Here is a 16,160-nt window from a genome sequence, read left to right as displayed (position 1 = left end):
TTCTGCCAAACGGAGCCTTTATATTGAAATAAATCCCAATTTCTTTAAAATTCCAATCTGCCTTTACATCGGCCCCCACCCCAGCTGGAGCAGGGATGGGAAACTTCGGCTGCATTCCAGGAATTTGGGAAAGAGCCTCGAGCCTCCCCCTCCTGCCCAGGCACCCGAGCGGCTCTGGGGGGTCACACGGGGGTCCCCAAATCCGCCCCTCCGAGCTGGGGTCACATCCTCGAGCAGCAGGACTGGGACCACCATCCTGAGCCTTCCTCCCCTCCCCGATCCCGCCCTGCTGGAGCGCCTGGAGGCCGAGGACGCTTCTCCCGGGATTCCCGGAGGCTCCGGGATCGGGACCACCGGGATCCCCCCCCCGTGCTGGGATCCCCCCGCCCCGCGGCCCCGGAGCTGCTCCCGGGGCTGCTCCATCCCCAGGGATCCCGGCCCTGCACAGACACGTCCCCCCATGCAAATTAGCGCTAATTAAGAGGAGGAGGAAGAGGCCTGAGGACGGCAGCAGCTCCTGGAGCCCGGGCGGCCCCGCCCCGGAGTGGAGGAGAGACACCGGCCCCGACCCCCCCGGGACCGCGGGCGTTCCGCGCTTGGCTGAGGCTTCCACAACCCCTTCCAATTCCAGCCTTATCCCACCCTATCCTATCCCAATCCCATCCCACCCCATGGATCCCATCCCATCCCATTCATCCCATTTCATTCAATTTAATTCCATTTTGTTCCATTTCGTTCCGTTCCATTCCACTCCATTCCATTCCATTCCATTCCATTCCATTCCATTCCATTCCATTCCATTCCATTCCATTCCATTCCATTCCATTCCATTCCATCCCTATCCCAATCCCATCCCATCCCACTGATCCCATCCCAGCGTTACTGGACCAGTGAGGGGATTTGGGGCAGGGATGAGGCCACCACACAGCAGAGACGGTGTCCCTGGGGTGTCCCTGAGGTGTCCCTGAAGTGTCCCTGGGGTGTCCCTGAGGTGTCCCTGGAGTGTCCCTGAGGTGTCCCTGGGGTGTCCCTGAGGTGTCCCTGGGGTGTCCCCGAGGTGTCCCCGGAGTGTCCCTGGGGTGTCCCCGGGGTGTCCCTGAGCCCGGGGACATCCCAGGTCCCCCATCCCATCCCAGGTCAATCCCACCTCTCCCAGTGCCCCCCGCTGGCCCCCCCAGGCCCGGGGGACCCCCAGGGGTCACCGATCCCGGCCCCTCTCCAGAGGCTGCTCTGCCTTATCAGCCTCTTATCTCTGCTGTAGCTCCAGCAATCATTAACCCCGAGCTCCGGGAGCCTCGGGGGAGCTCTGCCCTTGCCGTCCTCCCGGGCAGGAACCTCTTCCCAACATCCCAAATCCTAAACAGGATCCTGACCTGCAAACGCTGAACTTCGTCCTTCACCCCCAAAAGAAGAATGGGGTGAAATCGGAATTAAATCCCAATATTTCTGTTCCATCCCCCATTTTGGCTCTGTTTCCTGGAAATGAGTGTCCGGGTCTTATCCCTTGGCACGGCAGAAATTCCAGGACAAATCTGGGAACTCTCAGTGTCCCCCAAAAGAAGAATTAGGTGAAATCAGAGTTAAATCCCAATATTTTTGGGATTCCGTCCCCCATTTCAGCTCCATTTCCTGGAAATGAGCAGCCAGGCCTTGTCCCTTGGCACGACAGAAATTCCAGAAGAAATCTGGGACCCCTGGGTGTCCCCCGAGAGCCTTTGGCTGCCAGGTGAGGATGAGAGAAATCTTCCATATTTATCCTCTCCCCGGCTCGCCGGGACGCGGCCACAAATCAGCGCCGAAAATCCAATCCCGGTGAAAACTGCCGGGAATTTACTGCGCTCCCAAACGCCGCGGGGTTTATCCTCCAACGCCGCTGCTTTATGGATTTCTCCCCCTCCAACCCTATTTATTTCCTGTTTATTGGCCCGGCCTCCCCTAATTTATGTTTTCATTACTTTGATTAACGCTCCCGCTCTCCTGACATCGTTATCCCGGAGCGTCTTCCCCGAAATCCTCGGCGTTAAATAATCCTCGGATTTAGCCGGGATGATTTGTAATTTAATAAGCGGCGCCACCGCCGTGTTTTATCTCCTAATTGGGCCGGAATTAGCAGCGATTCCGGAATTAACACGAATTATGTGATACCCCCTCGTTAGCACACGGGGTTTTATTGGGTTGAAATTACAGATTTAGGAATTATCTCTCGTTCAGCCGCGGTTCTGGGTGGGATTCGTTTCTGGATCATTCCACGGGGGGATGGCTCAGGCAGGGATTGCTGCTGTGGAGGGGATGCTGTTCTCGGGGGAGGGAGGTTTTGGTCTCCCAGGGAATGAAATTTAATTAAATTAATTAATTTCATTTCATTATTTCATCCCTCATTATCATTTGGGGAACGTGACGTGTCTTGTTCTCCCGGTCTTTCCGGGCTCCTTCCTGAAACAATTCCCAGATCGGCGTCTCCGAGGAGCTGCAGGAACCTCAGATCCGAGTCCAGCGGGGGCTGAGCATCCAGAAAATCGTGGAAAAGTGGAGTTCAGGTTGGAAAAGGCCGCTGAGGTCATGGAAAAGTGGAATTCAGGTTGGAAAAGGCCGCTGAGGTCACTGAATCCCACCAGTAACCCCGAGAGAGGAGAAAGAAAACCAAAGTTTTTTCCCAAAAGTGGGATTTTAACCATTCCTCGCACCAGGACGGGCTGGGACCTCCCCATTCCCTCAACTTTTCCTTCTTCCTCTCTCCTTTGCTTTTTGACGTTTCTGGGCTCTCAATCCCGGTTACTCCCAGGGGTGAAATGTTCCTTTAAAAGGGGGAAAAACAAAAAAGGCCTCGAGGCCAAAACTCCACGACGTTCCCAACTCTCGGGAAGCGAACAGGGCTGTCCCCATCCCGGAGGATTTTCCTCCTTTTGTTCCCGGCTCCAGCCCCCACCGAGCTGAGGAGGAGGAGGAGGGAGGAGGAGGAAGGATCCTCATCCGGTAAATCCGGCTGGTTCCCAGCTGTTCCCGGGGCAGGAGCAATAACCAGGAAAAGCGACCTGGGCAACCTGGGCAGCACCAGGTGCCGGGGAGCAGGGCCAAGGTCCACAGCTCTGGAAAATCCAGGTGTGCCCTGGAGCTGCTGCCCGGGCTGGGAGGAGAATTTTGGGTCAAAAAGGTGAAAAAGCCTCAGTGAGGTGGGAGGTGCGGGGTGGAGGAACGGGAAGGTCGCTGTTCCGATGTGGAGTGGTTCCTCCTCTTCATCCTCATCCTCATCCTCATCCTCATCCTCATCCTCATCCTCATCCTCATCCTCATCCTCATCCTCATCCTCATCCTCATCCTCATCCACATCCTCATCCTCCTCATCTTTCCTCTCCTCCTCATCCAAAAACCACCAAAACCAAACCAAAAAACCACAAAAAAACCCCCCCAAAAAACCCCCCAAAACCAAAAACCCAAACGCCAACCCCAGAATTTTCTTTTCCTTAGCTCCGAGCCTTTTTCCACCTGTAAAAAAAATAAAAAAATCCTCCCGCAGCCTCTCCCGGGCGGAGTCAGCAGAGCGGGGATGACACAAACCGGCCCCGAATCCCCGCGGGGGAATTTGGGCGAGGAGGAGCCGATTTCACCTCGCCGTGCCCAGGGAGCCGAATTCCTGCCGGAAAAACAGGAAATGAGATCCTCATTTATTTAATTAATTTTTGTTTTTTTGAAGTTTTGCTGCTCTCGAGGTTTTTATGCTTAAAAAACCCCGGCGGCCACGGCCCTCCCCGGGCGGGCAGGACCTGCGGAGTCCTTGCAGGACCCTCCCGAGGGGTTTTGGGGATGTCACCGGATTTTGGGGATCTCACCGGATTTTAGGGATGTCACCGGATTTTGGGGATCTCACCGGATTTTAGGGATGTCACCAGATTTTAGAGATGTCACTGGATTTTAGGGATGTCACCGGATTTTGGGGATGTCACCGGGTTTTAGGGATGTCACCGGATTTTGGGGATGTCACCGGGTTTTAGGGATGTCACCGGATTTTGGGGATGTCACCGGGTTTTAGGGATGTCACCGGATTTTGGGGATGTCACAGGGTTTTAGGGATGTCACCGGGTTTTGGGGATGTCACCAGGTTTTGGGGATCCCTCTGGGTTTTTAGGGGTGGCCCCGAGGCTTTGGGGTGAATCAGGCTGGGATTCGGCGCCCCCATTTTTGGGGGGGTTTTGTGGTATTTTGGATTTTTTTTTTTTTTTTTAGATTTGTGGATTTTAAGCAAAGGATTCTTTGCTTTAAAAACGCTTCAAAGGAGGGATGGAGGGAGAGGGGGGAAGGGAGATGGAGGGAGAGCCGGGAATGTGGCTCGGGAAAGGGAAGGAGGCTGCTGCCATCTAGAGCAGACGTGTCCGAGCTTCCCCGCGCCCGGAAAAATCCTCTGGGAAGAGACCGAACCCGGGAAATTCAGAATTGTGAGCCGGGATGGAGCAGGGAGCGCTCTGGGAGCGCCTCTGTCCCCGTGTCCCTCGCAGAACAATTAATTAATGATGAGGATTAGGTGGGAAAATCCCATTCTCACCCCAGTCCTCACTGGAAATTTCTGTCCCGGACCCAGCCAAGGGCTCAGAAAGGGGGAAAGGGTTAAAAATATACAGATATATAAAAAATATACAGATATATAAAAATAAAAAAAGGGGAAGGCAGAAAGGGGAACGGAAGAGCCAAAAAGTCTTTGAGGATTTTGGTGAGGTGTCCCCAGACCGCAATCCCACAGGATGGGCCCGGGGGGAAGGAAAACTCCCCCCGGGGAGGAAGCGAAAGCCACCCGGAGATGTCCCCAACGCCACCTCCCGCTGTCCCCGCGTGCCGCCCGCGTCCCCCACCTGACGGGATCGCGGTGTCCCCACGCCCCCCGTGCTCTCCGTGTCCCCCCAGCGGTGTCCCCCCCGCGGTGTCCCCCCCGCGGTGTCCCCCCCGCGGTGTCCCCCCCGCGGTGTCCCCCCCGCGGTGTCCCCACGCCCCCCGTGCTCTCCGTGTCCCCCCAGCGGTGTCCCCCCCGCGGTGTCCCCCGTGTCTCCCCCGTGTCCCCCCCGTGTCCCCCCCGTGTCCCCCCGTCGGTCCGCCCGCCCGCCAGGGGGCGCGCTGGGGAGGGGCGTGGCCGGGCCAGGGGCGTGTCCCGGTGGCTGTGGGCGTGTCCCGGTGGCCGTGGGCGTGTCCCGGTGGCTGTGGGCGTGTCCCGGTGGCTGTGGGCGTGTCCCGGCTCCGTGTCTTGGCCCCGGTGGGCGTGTCCCGGTGGGCGGGGGCGTGTCCCGTTCCCCGGTTCGTGTCCCGTTCCCCGGGGCGTGTCCCGGTGCCGTGTCCCCGTTCGTGTCCCTGTCCCGAGCCGTGTCCCTGTCCCGGGGCGTGTCCCGGTCCCGCTCCCGGGGCGTGTCCCGGTGCCGTGTCCCGGGGCGTGTCCCGTTCCCCGGTTCGTGTCCCTGTCCCGGTGCATGTCCCGTTCCCGTTCCCGCTCCCGGGGCGTGTCCCGGTGCCATATCCCGGGGCGTGTCGCGGTGCCGTTCCCGGGGCGTGTCGCGGTGCCGTTCCCGGGGCGTGTCCCGTTCCCGTTCCCGGGGCGTGTCCCGGTGCCTGTCCCGGGGCGTGTCCCGTTCCCGCTCCCGGGGCGTGTCCCGTTCCCGCTCCCGGGGCGTGTCCCGTTCCCGCTCCCGGGGCGTGTCGCGGTGCCGTGGGCGGGCCGCGCCGTGGCCGCCATGGCGCTGAGCGGGGCCCTGGCGCTCCGTGTCGCCTACGCGTCCTTCGGAGCCCTGAGCGGCCTCTCGGCCTTCTGCGCCTGGAGCGCGGTGCCCGCGCTGCGCCAGCCCGGCACGGCCGCGGCCGGGGGGCTCTCGGGTACGGGACCGGGGGGCACCGGGGCCGGGGGGCACCGGGGCACCGGGGCCGGGGGGCTCTCGGGTACGGGGGGCACCGGGGCTCTCGGGGCTCTCGGGTACGGGGCCGGGGGGCACCGCGGCCGGGGGGCTCTCGGGTACGGGGAGCACCGGGTCACCGGGGCCGGGGGGCTCTCGGGTACGGGGGGCTCTCGGGTACGGGGGGCTCTCGGGTACGGGGCCGGGGCCGGGGGTCTGAGGGGCTGAGGGAGGGGAGGGGGCGTGAGGGGGCTGAGCCTGAGGGAGCGGGGCAGGGCAGCGGCGGGGCCGGGGAGCGCCTTGCTCAGCACTGAGGGGAGAGAGGGGAGAGAGGAGAGAGGAGAGAGGAGCCCCTTCCTCAGCCCTCAGGGATCTGTGAGGGGAGTGAAGGGTGTGAGGAGCTCCTTTCTGAGTGCTGAGGGATCTGTCAGGGCAGTGAGGGGAGAGAGGAGCCCCCTCCTCAGCCCTGAGGGATCTGTGAGGGGAGAGAGGAGAGTGAGGGGCGACAAGAGTCCTTTCCTCAGCCCTGAGGGGAGAGAGGAGCCCCCTCCTCAGTCCTGAGGGGGCTGTGAGGGGAGAGGGGAGAGAGGAGTCCCTTGCTCAGCCCTGTGAGGGGAGTGAAGGGTGTGAGGAGCCCATTCCTCAGTGCTGAGGGATCTGTGAGGGCTGAGAGGGGAGAGAGGAGCCCCTTCCTCAGCCCTGAGGGATCTGTCAGGGGTGGGAGGGCAGTGAGGGCGGTGATGGCACCCAGGAGCCCCTTCCCCATGGCTGAGGGGAGGTTTGAGGGGAGATCTCAGGGCTGAGGGGGTGTCAGAGCTATGAGGCAGCAATTGGGGGGTGTCAGAGCTACGGGGCAGGAATTGGGGGGTGTCAGAGCTATTGGGGCAGGAATTGGGGGGTGTCAGGGCTGTGGGGCAGGAATTGGGGGGTGTCAGAGCTATTGGGGCAGGAATTGGGGGGTGTCAGAGCTATTTGGGCAGAAATTGGGGGGTGTCAGAGCTATGGGACAGGAATTGGGGGGTGTCAGGGCTGAGGGGGTGTCAGGGCAGCAGTGGGGCTGAGGATCCCCTTCCCTGGGACTCAGGTTTTTAGGGAAGCACAGGAATCCTCCTGATTTCCCCCAGTGCTGGAAGCAGCTGTGCCAAAAACCCTCCTGAAGAGGGGTTTGGGCCACAGGGGTAAAACTGCACCCAAAATGTCCCAAAATCTGGGAAATTCGGGGGTTTGTGGCTCTGGGTTAATGATTGGGATGGGGCAGGACAGAGTCCTGCAGCTCCAGGGCTTCCCTGGCTGAATTCCTGGTGAAACAGTAGAAAGTGAAGTTAAAATTTAAAAAGGATCCAGGCATGAGGTGCAGGGCTGGGCTTGTGTCTGCAGGAGAAAGAGCAAATGAAAGTATTTTCTGCTGTGGTTGTGTTTGGGGAGGCATTTTGGGAGTGGGATTTTGGGAGGGGAATTTTGACAGCGGAATTTTGACAGTGGGATTTTGACAGCAGAATTTTGGGAGTTGAATTTTGACAGCGGGATTTTGACAGTGGGATTTTGACAGTGGAATTTGCAGATCCTTGTTGAGGTGCCCTGATTAAGCCCAGCTCTGCCTGTTGGTCCGTGTTTATCTCATTTTTAATGCCTCTGCCGAGCCTTTGGATCTGTGTTTGGGGATGTTTATCCACGCCCTTCCTGGCTGGAAGAATTCCTCCTGATCCCGAGGAATCTCCAGCTTTGTCCCTGCCATCACTTTGTTGATATTTCCCTTATCTCCCACAGAACCTTTCCTGCTCGGGGATCAGCCCTGAATTTCACTTGTTCCCTGTCATTTCCAGCCAGAATTTTCCTTTGATCCCAAGTTCCCTGGAGGGAACACGAGGCTGGAGCCCTCAGTTCCCTGTAATTATGGAATTCCAGGTGCTTCCAGCCCTTCCAGTCCTTCCAGTCGGTTTTGGGGCTGAGAAACCCCCAAAAAGGAGCTCCCCAACCCCCAGGATCTCTCTGGGGTGCACAATTGGGACTTTTGGGATCATCCCAAATCCAAACCCGGATTTTTTTCCCTCCCAGCAGGTTCTGCAGCCCCAGACCCCACAAATCCCTTCCCCAGCTCTCCCAGGGGTTTAATTCCATTATTTCCACCCGGTCACGGGGGCTTTGGAGACTCTTGGAATTTTAAAAACACCTGAGGAACGGAAGGAGTGGGAGCTGAGCACGGGATCTGGTGAAACACCAGAATATTCCAAAGGTTCCTCTCCTCCCAGAGCTCTTTTTCCTAAAATATCTCAGTTTTGGCAGGAAAATCCCCTCATTTTTGACCTGCTCCAAGCCCAGCTGAGGCTCCTGGGATCACCCAGGAGAGGCAAAGCTTGGCAAAGATAAAAATGGCAAAATTTGGGTTGGCAAAGCTCCAGCCCCTGTCGGAGTGGGGATTTCAGCTCGTTCCAGCTGATGCTGCAGCTGGAGTGGATGAAAGGGAATTGTTTAGCTGGAAAAGAACTGCAGGCTCTGTAAACACACAGAAAAAAAAATGGTCTTGGAGTTGATCACAATTTTCTGGGACTTTGCAGGGAGTTTTTAAGGTTACTTTTCATTTTCCCCTCGTTTTCAGCACGTTTGGAGCTGGAATTGGGCTGCTCCTTGCAGGAGTGCTGCAGTCAGGGGGCTCCTTGTGGAATAAATCTGCAGGTTTTGTGTTTGTTTGGGGGTTTTTTATTTATTTTATTTTATTTCTCTGCTGCAGATTTGTTGTTTTTCCCGGGGATCTCCATGTGGGACACTGAGCTCATTCCCAACAGAACTCTCCTGCTTTTCCTGGGATGGAAGGAGGAGCAGGAGGCCGACAAAACCCCACTCGTCCCACTGTTTGTTTGGATGAGGGGTTGGATCAGATTTGGATCAGGCTTGGATCAGGGTTTGGATCCAGGTTTGGATCAGGGTTTGGATCCGGATTTGATCAGGTTTTAATCAGGGCTTGGATCAGGTTTGGACCAGAATTGGATCAGATTTGGATCAGGGTTTGGGTCATGATTTGGATCATGATCTGGATCAGGTTTTCATCAGGTTTGGATCAGGATTTGGGTCAGGATTTGGATCATGATCTGGATCAGGTTTGGATCAGGTTTGGATCAGGTTTTGATCATGATTTGGATCAGGTTTTGATCAGGTTTTGATCATGTTTTGATCAGGTTTCGATCAGGTTTGGATCAGGTTTGGATCAGGATTTGGGTCAGGATTTGGATCATGATCTGGATCAGGTTTTGATCAGGATTTGGATCAGGATTTGGATCAGGTTTTGATCAGGTTTTGGTCAGGTTTCGATCAGGTTTGGATCAGGTTTGGATCAGGATTTGGGTCAGGATTTGGATCATGATCTGGATCAGGTTTGGATCAGGTTTTGATCATGATTTTGATCAGGTTTCGATCAGGTTTGGATCAGGTTTGGATCAGGATTTGGGTCAGGATTTGGATCATGATCTGGATCAGGTTTTGATCAGGATTTGGATCAGGTTTGGATCAGGTTTTGATCAGGTTTTGATCAGGTTTGGATCAGGTTTGGGTCAGGATTTGGGTCAGGATTTGGATCAGGTTTGGATCAGGTTTTGATCAGGATTTGGATCAGGTTTTGATCAGGTTTTGATCAGGATTTGGATCAGGTTTTGATCAGGTTTTGATCAGGATTTGGATCAGGATTTGGATCAGGTTTTGATCAGGTTTCGATCAGGTTTGGATCAGGTTTGGATCAGGATTTGGGTCAGGATTTGGATCATGATCTGGATCAGGTTTTGATCATGATCTGGATCAGGTTTTGATCAGGTTTAGGTCAGGGTTTCTTTCAGGCTCAGGGCACTCGAGGCTCTCATGTCCTGCCCTCCCCACCCCCGGCGATTTCGTGCAGGGAACCCAAACCTGACTCAGCACTCAGGGCGGTTCTGCTGAGTCATCCCAGTTTTTGCTGACCCCAACCCCCGAGTTCCCCATTTCTGTGGGAAACGTGGCCTGGAAGTGCTGCAGGGGGAGGGGGAGGTGGATTTTGGGGAAGTCGAGGGCTCGGCCCTGTCCCCAGACCCTGGCCCGGCGTTTTGGGCTGGGCTGACTCTGCAGAAGTGACCCCGGGCTCTGCCCCGGCCCCAGATCCCTCCCTGGGGACCCCCAGCCCGGGGGGGTCGCTCGTGGGGTGACCTTTGGGGTCCTGGGCGGGAATCCAGCCTGTCCTGGGCGGGGAATGTGGGCAGGGGGCAGCAGGTCCTGGCAGCTGCAGGGAAGGGGTGGGCAGGAGGGGCTGAGGGGCCGTTCTGTCACCTGGACAGGTGTCCTGCTGTTCTGGGGGGGCTGGGCTGTGTTTTACCTGTCCGTGGGTGCCACTCTGACCTCCCTGCTGTCACCTGGACAGGTGTGCTGCTGTTCTAGGGGGGCTGGGCTGTGTTTTACCTGTCCATGGGTACCGTTCTGATGTCCCTGCTGTCACCTGGACAGGTGTCCTGCTGTTCCCAGGTGTTCTGGGGGGGCTGGGCTGTGTTTTACCTGTCCGTGGGTGCCACTCTGATGTCCCTGCTGTCACCTGGACAGGTGTGCTGCTGTTCTGGGGGGGCTGGGCTGTGTTTTACCTGTCCATGGGTACCGTTCTGATGTCCCTGCTGTCACCTGGACAGGTGTGCTGGCGCTCTGGGCCCTAATCACGCATGTGATGTACCTGCAGGATTACTGGAGGACCTGGTTAAAAGGGCTGAGGTTCTTCCTCTGCGTCGGGATCCTCTTCTCCGCCCTCTCCGGGCTGGGCTTCTGCGCCTTCCTGGCCCTGGCCATCACCCGGCACCAGTGTGAGTACTGGGAGGGACTGGGAGGGACTGGGAGGGACTGGGAGGGACTGGGAGCACTGGGGAGGGACTGGGGACGCAGCAGGGCTGGGGCTTCTCCTGCCACCTCCTCATTTGGGGACAGCCTGCGGGGATATCACCAGGGATGTCACCAGGGATGTCACCGGGGATGTCACCGGGGATGTCACCGCATTTCCCTGCTGGGACATCGAGGCCTGGAAAAAACCTGGAATTGCCTCATTTCCATGAAAAAGCCTCCCAAAAAAACCTGGGAATTTCCTCATTTCCATAACAAAGCCCTCCCACAAATAAACCTGGGAATTTCCTCATTTCCATAACAAAGCCAGGGAAATCCTCCCATTCCAGTGGAATTTCAGGGAATACAAAGAAAATCATCCCATTCCAGTGGAATTCCAGGGAATACAGGGGAAATCATCCCATTCCAGTGGAATTCCAGGGAATACAGGGGAAATCCTCCCATTCCAGTGGAATTCCAGGGAATACAGGGGAAATCCTCCCATTCCAGTGGAATTCCAGGGAATACAGAGCAGAAATTATCCCATCCCAGTGGAATTCCAGGGAATACAAAGAAAATCCTCCCATTCCAGTGGAATTCCAGGGAATACAGAGGAAATCCTCCCATTCCAGGGAATACAGAGGAAATCCTCCCATTCCAGTGGAATTCCAGGGAATACAGAGGAAATCCTCCCATTCCAGTGGAATTCTAGGGAATACAAAGAAAATCCTCCCATTCCAGTGGAATTCCAGGGAATACAAAGAAAATCCTCCCATTCCAGTGGAATTCCAGGGAATACAAAGAAAATCCTCCCATTCCAGTGGAATTCCAGGGAATACAGCCCCATGTGCTTACGCAGAGCTCCCAGGGGCTGGAATTCCCACCCAATCCCGTTTTTTTTTCCCTTTTCCCTCCCTCTCAGCCCTGACTGACCCCAAGAGCTTCTACCTGTCGTGCGTGTGGAGTTTCATGGCGCTCAAGTGGGCGCTGCTGCTGAGCCTCTACTCGCGCCGGTACCGCGCCGAGTTCGCCGACATCAGCATCCTCAGCGACTTCTGAGCCCCCGAGGGCTCAGGGGGCAGGGGCAGGGGGCAGGAGCCCCCCCCGGGGCTGCCTGGCTGTCCGTCTGTCTGTCTGCACAGGGGGGTTTGTCCTGCTGGCTTTTCCTCAACGCTGCTCTTGGAGAGGGGGGAAGGATTGGGAGCCCCCCGAGGGTTTTTCCTGCTGGTTTTTCCTCACCCATTGCACTTCTTTGAGGGAAGGGAAGGATTGGGAGCCCCCCGAGGGTTTTTCCTCCTGGTTTTTCCTCACCCATCGCTGCTCGTGGAAGGAGGGGAAGGATTGGGAGCCCCCCAAGGGGTTTTTCCTGCTGGCTTTTCCTCACCCATCGCTGCTCGTGGAAGGAGGGGAAGGATTGGGAGCCCTCCAAGGGGTTTTTCCTGCTGGCTTTTCCTGCTGGCTTTTCCTCCACGCTCTTCTTTGAGGGAGGGGAAGAATTTGGAGCCCTCTGAGGGGTTTTTCCTCCTGGTTTTTCCTCACCCATCGCTGTTCTTTGAGGGAGGGAAGGAGGGGAAGGATTGGGAGCCCCCCGAGGGTTTGTCCTGCTGGTTTTTCCTCACCCATTGCACTTCTTTGAGGGAAGGGAAGGATTGGGAGCCCTCCAGGAGTTTTTCCTGCTGGCTTTTCCTGCTGGCTTTTCCTCATTGCTGTTCTTTGAGGGAGGGGAAGGGTTGGGAGCCCTCTAAGGGGTTTTTTCCTGCTGGCTTTTCCTCACCCATCACTGCTCGTTGAGGGAGGGAGGGGAAGGATTGGGAGCCCCCCGAGGGTTTTTCCTCCTGGTTTTTCCTCACCCATCGCTGCTCGTGGAAGGAGGGGAAGGATTGGGAGCCCCCCAAGGGGTTTTTCCTGCTGGTTTTTCCTGCTGGCTTTTCCTCATCACTTCTCGTTGAGGGAGGGAAGGAGGGGAAGGATTGGGAGCCCCCCGAGTTTTTCCTGCTGGCTTTTCCTGCTGGCTTTTCCTCCACGCTCTTCTTTGAGGGAGGGGAAGAATTTGGAGCCCTCTGAGGGGTTTTTCCTCCTGGTTTTTCCTCACCCATCGCTGTTCTTTGAGGGAGGGAAGGAGGGGAAGGATTGGGAGCCCCCCGAGGGTTTTTCCTGCTGGTTTTTCCTCACCCATTGCACTTCTTTGAGGGAAGGGAAGGATTTGGAGCCCTCCAGGAGTTTTTCCTGCTGGCTTTTCCTGCTGGCTTTTCCTCATTGCTGTTCTTTGAGAGAGGGGAAGGATTGGGAGCCCCCCGAGGGATTTTTTTCCTGCTGGTTTTTCCTAAACGCTGCTCTTTGAGAGGGGGGAAGGATTGGGAGCCCCCCGAGGGATTTTCCTGCTGGCTTTTCCTCACCCATCGCTGCTCGTGGAAGGAGGGGAAGGATTGGGAGCCCTCCAAGGGGTTTTTCCTGCTGGCTTTTCCTGCTGGCTTTTCCTCCACGCTCTTCTTTGAGGGAGGGGAAGAATTTGGAGCCCTCTGAGGGGTTTTTCCTGCTGGCTTTTCCTCACCCATCGCTGTTCTTTGAGGGAGGGAAGGAGGGGAAGGATTGGGAGCCCCCCGAGGGTTTTTCCTCCTGGTTTTTTCTCATCACTGCTCGTTGAAGGAGGGGAAAGATTGGGAGCCTTCCAGGGGTTTTTCCTGCTGGCTTTTCCTGCTGGCTTTTCCTCATCGCTGCTGGTTGAGGGAGGGAAGGAGGGGAAGGGTTGGGAGCCCTCCGTGCTGCCTTTGTCACTGCCCTGCTCCTGTGTCACCTCCCTGCTTCTTTTATCTCCGAGGGAAGGGCCCAGCCAAGCCTCCCGGGAGCTCCCAGGAGTTCGGATCAGATTTGGATCAGATTTGGATCAAATTTAGATCAGATTTAGATCAGATTTGGATCAAATTTGGATCAGATTTGGATCCACCCCAGGTCCTGCCTGTGCAGGGCTTTGGGGTTTGGCTTTCCCGGGATCTGGCACAGCTCATCCCAAAGCTCCCGGGGCTGGGAATGCTGCTCCCAGGGCTCGTTTTTAAAAAAGAATTTCTTTTCAAAAGGAATTGAAAAGATCCCGTGTCTAACCATAAATGCAGTATTTAATGCTCGAGCTTGCAGCAGTGGGTGTGTGGGGGGAAAGGGGTGCAGGGAACCTCAGGGAGAGGATTCCTGGGGGAAAAAAAAGGTGAAAAATGTTTTTTGTGGAAGCAGGAGGAGAGGGGAGGGGGCAGAGGTGACCCCACAGATTGAGGAGCACCTTTGGGGCGAGGCTGTGACCTGCTGGAGTCCCTAAACCTGTTCTAGCCCCGGAGTCCCCACCCCAAATCCCGGCTTTTTAAAGGGTCCTGTGTATAAATATTCCCTCTATTTTTACATGGATTCCTCCTGGTTCACGCCCCGGGGGTGCCGGGGTCGGTGCCACCCTCGCTGTCACCCTGTGCCACCACAAATACAGCCCTGCCTCACCAGCCTGGCTGCACTGGAGTCCCTGGGGAGGGGTGGCAGTGGCACCTTTGGGGTGTGGGGAGCGTTTCACTCCTCATCCAGGGGCTCTGAGGGGGCTTTTCCTCACAAATCCCTCGGGATTCGGGGATTTCAGCCCAAAGGGAGTTTTGGGGAGCAGTGGGGGTTTTCCATCCCTTTTCCCTGGGAATGGGTGAGGGGCTTCAGGGGGGTTTTGGGGTCAGTCCTGAGTGAATTCCCATTGCCAGCCCCATCCCGATCCCGTCACTGATTTTGGGATGGGTCCAGGGGAGGGGACACCCCGGGGACACACTGGGGACACTCCAGGGATCAGCCCTGAGTGAATTCCCATTCCAGGGGTCCAGGGGAGGGGACACCCCGGGGACACCCCGGGGATCAGCCCCGGGTGAATTCCCATTCCCAGCCCCATCCCGATCCTGTCACTGACCGTGGGATGGAGTCCAGGGGAGGGGACACCCCGGGGACACCCCGGGGACACCCCTGGGTGCGGGGCCCGCAGGAGCCGCCAGAGGGCGGCAGTGGCACAGCCCGGGCTGGGAAAGGGGCGAGAGCGAGACCCCAAAACCACCCGGGACACCCCAAAACCACCCGGGACACCCCAAAACCGCCTGGGACACCCTAAAACCGCCTGGGACACCCCAAAACCACCTGGGACACCCCAAAACCGGGGACATCCCTGTGCCCCAGGGCACCGAGGAGCTCAGCGTGGCCTGCAGGGACGACCCGAGTCCCCACAAGGAGCCACCCCCGGGGTGAGGTTCACTCCCAGGGAAGGATCCCAGCTGGAATTTCCATCCCCACTCCCAGGGAAGGATCCCAGCTGGAATTCCCGAATTCCCGTCCCTGGCACTGGGAGGGACAGCACAGAGATCCCGGTGGCTCCAAAGACTTCCCAGGACACTCAAATCCATCCCCTCGCCCTGAGCCCTTCTCTCCCCTCGGCCCCCACGAGGTCCCAGCCACCCTGTCCCGTTCCCAGTCCCATTTTTCATGGAATTGCCCTTTTTTCCCCTTTGAGCATTCCTTACTCCCTGCTGCTGGGCAGCCTGAGGAATCCTCAGGAGTTGGGGAGCCCCTGCTGGATTTTGGGGGGTATTTATGCTCATGGCTCCTCACTGGGACCCACTGGGGGGGTCCCGGCCCCTCCCGAGGGTCCGGCCCTGGCCCTGATCCCGCTTTTCCCGCCCGTGGAGGGATTCAAAGGAAAAACCCCACAGATTTTTTGCGTTTTCCCAATCTGCTCTCAAGATGTGGCGAGGGCGGAAGCGGCGCCTCAAAGGCTCCGGATGAGCCCGGCGGGGCTGGGGACCCTCCAGGTGGGGACACGAACCCCAGGGTGGCTCTGGGGGTGTCCCTCAGTGGGGCAGAGCTGCAGCAGAGGGGTCCTGGGGCTTCCAGAAGGGTCCACGGGTGGTGCTGGCCTTGGGGACAGAGCTAGAGCGACCTGCAGGAGGGACATCCAAAAAATCCCCCAAATTCCACCTCGCTCGTGGAATCCTGAGGGTCTGGAAGGGAGGGAAAGGGATGAGGAAGAGCTTGGGTGGAAAAACCCGAAAATCCCCCAAATTCCACCTCACTCACGGCATCGTGAGGGTCTGGAAGGGAGGGGGGTGAGGAAGAGTCCCTGAGGAAGAGCTTGGGTGGAAAAACCCAAAAATCCCCCAAATTTCACCCCACTCACGGCATCGTGAGGGTCTGGGAGGGAGGGAGGGGATGAGGAAGAATCCCTGAGGAAGAGCTTGGGTGGGAAAATCCAAAAATCCCCCAAATTCCACCCCCAGAAGAGCTCGGGGCTGCAGCCAGGAGTCCCAAAGGAACGTCCTGGCTGCCAGGGGCCATGTCCAGCTGGGAGGTGCCGGACACACGGACACGAGCCCAGTCCTGGGGGAATCCTCCTGCTCCCGCCACGGGTTTGGGTGAGAAGCAGCTCTGGGATTAAAAATCCCCAACGGAGGAATTTTGGTGTCGGGATGAACTCAC

The 16,160-nt window shown here is 57.4% G+C and overlaps 1 protein-coding gene and 1 long non-coding RNA gene across 4 annotated transcripts in view; one reads left to right on the top strand and one right to left on the bottom strand.

Moving 5' to 3' along the window:
* Window positions 1-5,616: 5,616 nt before the first annotated feature.
* Window positions 5,617-16,160, top strand: part of SLC48A1 (solute carrier family 48 member 1) — a 14,363-nt gene continuing 3,819 nt past the window's right edge. The window contains exons 1-4 of one of the 3 annotated variants that reach the window (XR_010083326.1): window positions 5,638-5,847; window positions 10,502-10,669; window positions 11,605-12,580; window positions 12,669-14,164. Coding sequence is in view for 2 of the 3 variants with exons in the window: in XM_063420951.1 (XP_063277021.1) it covers window positions 5,709-5,847; window positions 10,502-10,669; window positions 11,605-11,741 (444 nt within the window). In the remaining variant the exon portion in view is untranslated. Of the gene's footprint in view, window positions 5,848-10,501; window positions 10,670-11,604; window positions 14,165-16,160 lie in introns of those variants that run through there. The other 2 variants (XM_063420951.1, XM_063420952.1) reach the window with 2 other exon arrangements.
* The window catches only part of LOC134563145 (uncharacterized), a 5,699-nt gene continuing 1,606 nt past the window's right edge, over window positions 12,068-16,160 (bottom strand). Inside the window, exons 1-2 of the long non-coding RNA XR_010083327.1 lie at window positions 14,829-16,160; window positions 12,068-14,788 (exon numbers count right to left, since the gene is read on the bottom strand). The exon at window positions 14,829-16,160 is cut by the window's right edge and continues 1,606 nt beyond it. This is a non-coding gene — a long non-coding RNA (uncharacterized LOC134563145). The remainder of the gene's footprint in view (window positions 14,789-14,828) is intronic.

The sequence above is a fragment of the Prinia subflava genome, chromosome 34 (assembly GCF_021018805.1).
Source record: "Prinia subflava isolate CZ2003 ecotype Zambia chromosome 34, Cam_Psub_1.2, whole genome shotgun sequence".
Taxonomy (NCBI): domain Eukaryota; kingdom Metazoa; phylum Chordata; class Aves; order Passeriformes; family Cisticolidae; genus Prinia; species Prinia subflava.
The sequence above is the reverse complement of the archived record's forward strand: the minus strand, read 5'-3'. Positions and strand labels throughout refer to the sequence as shown.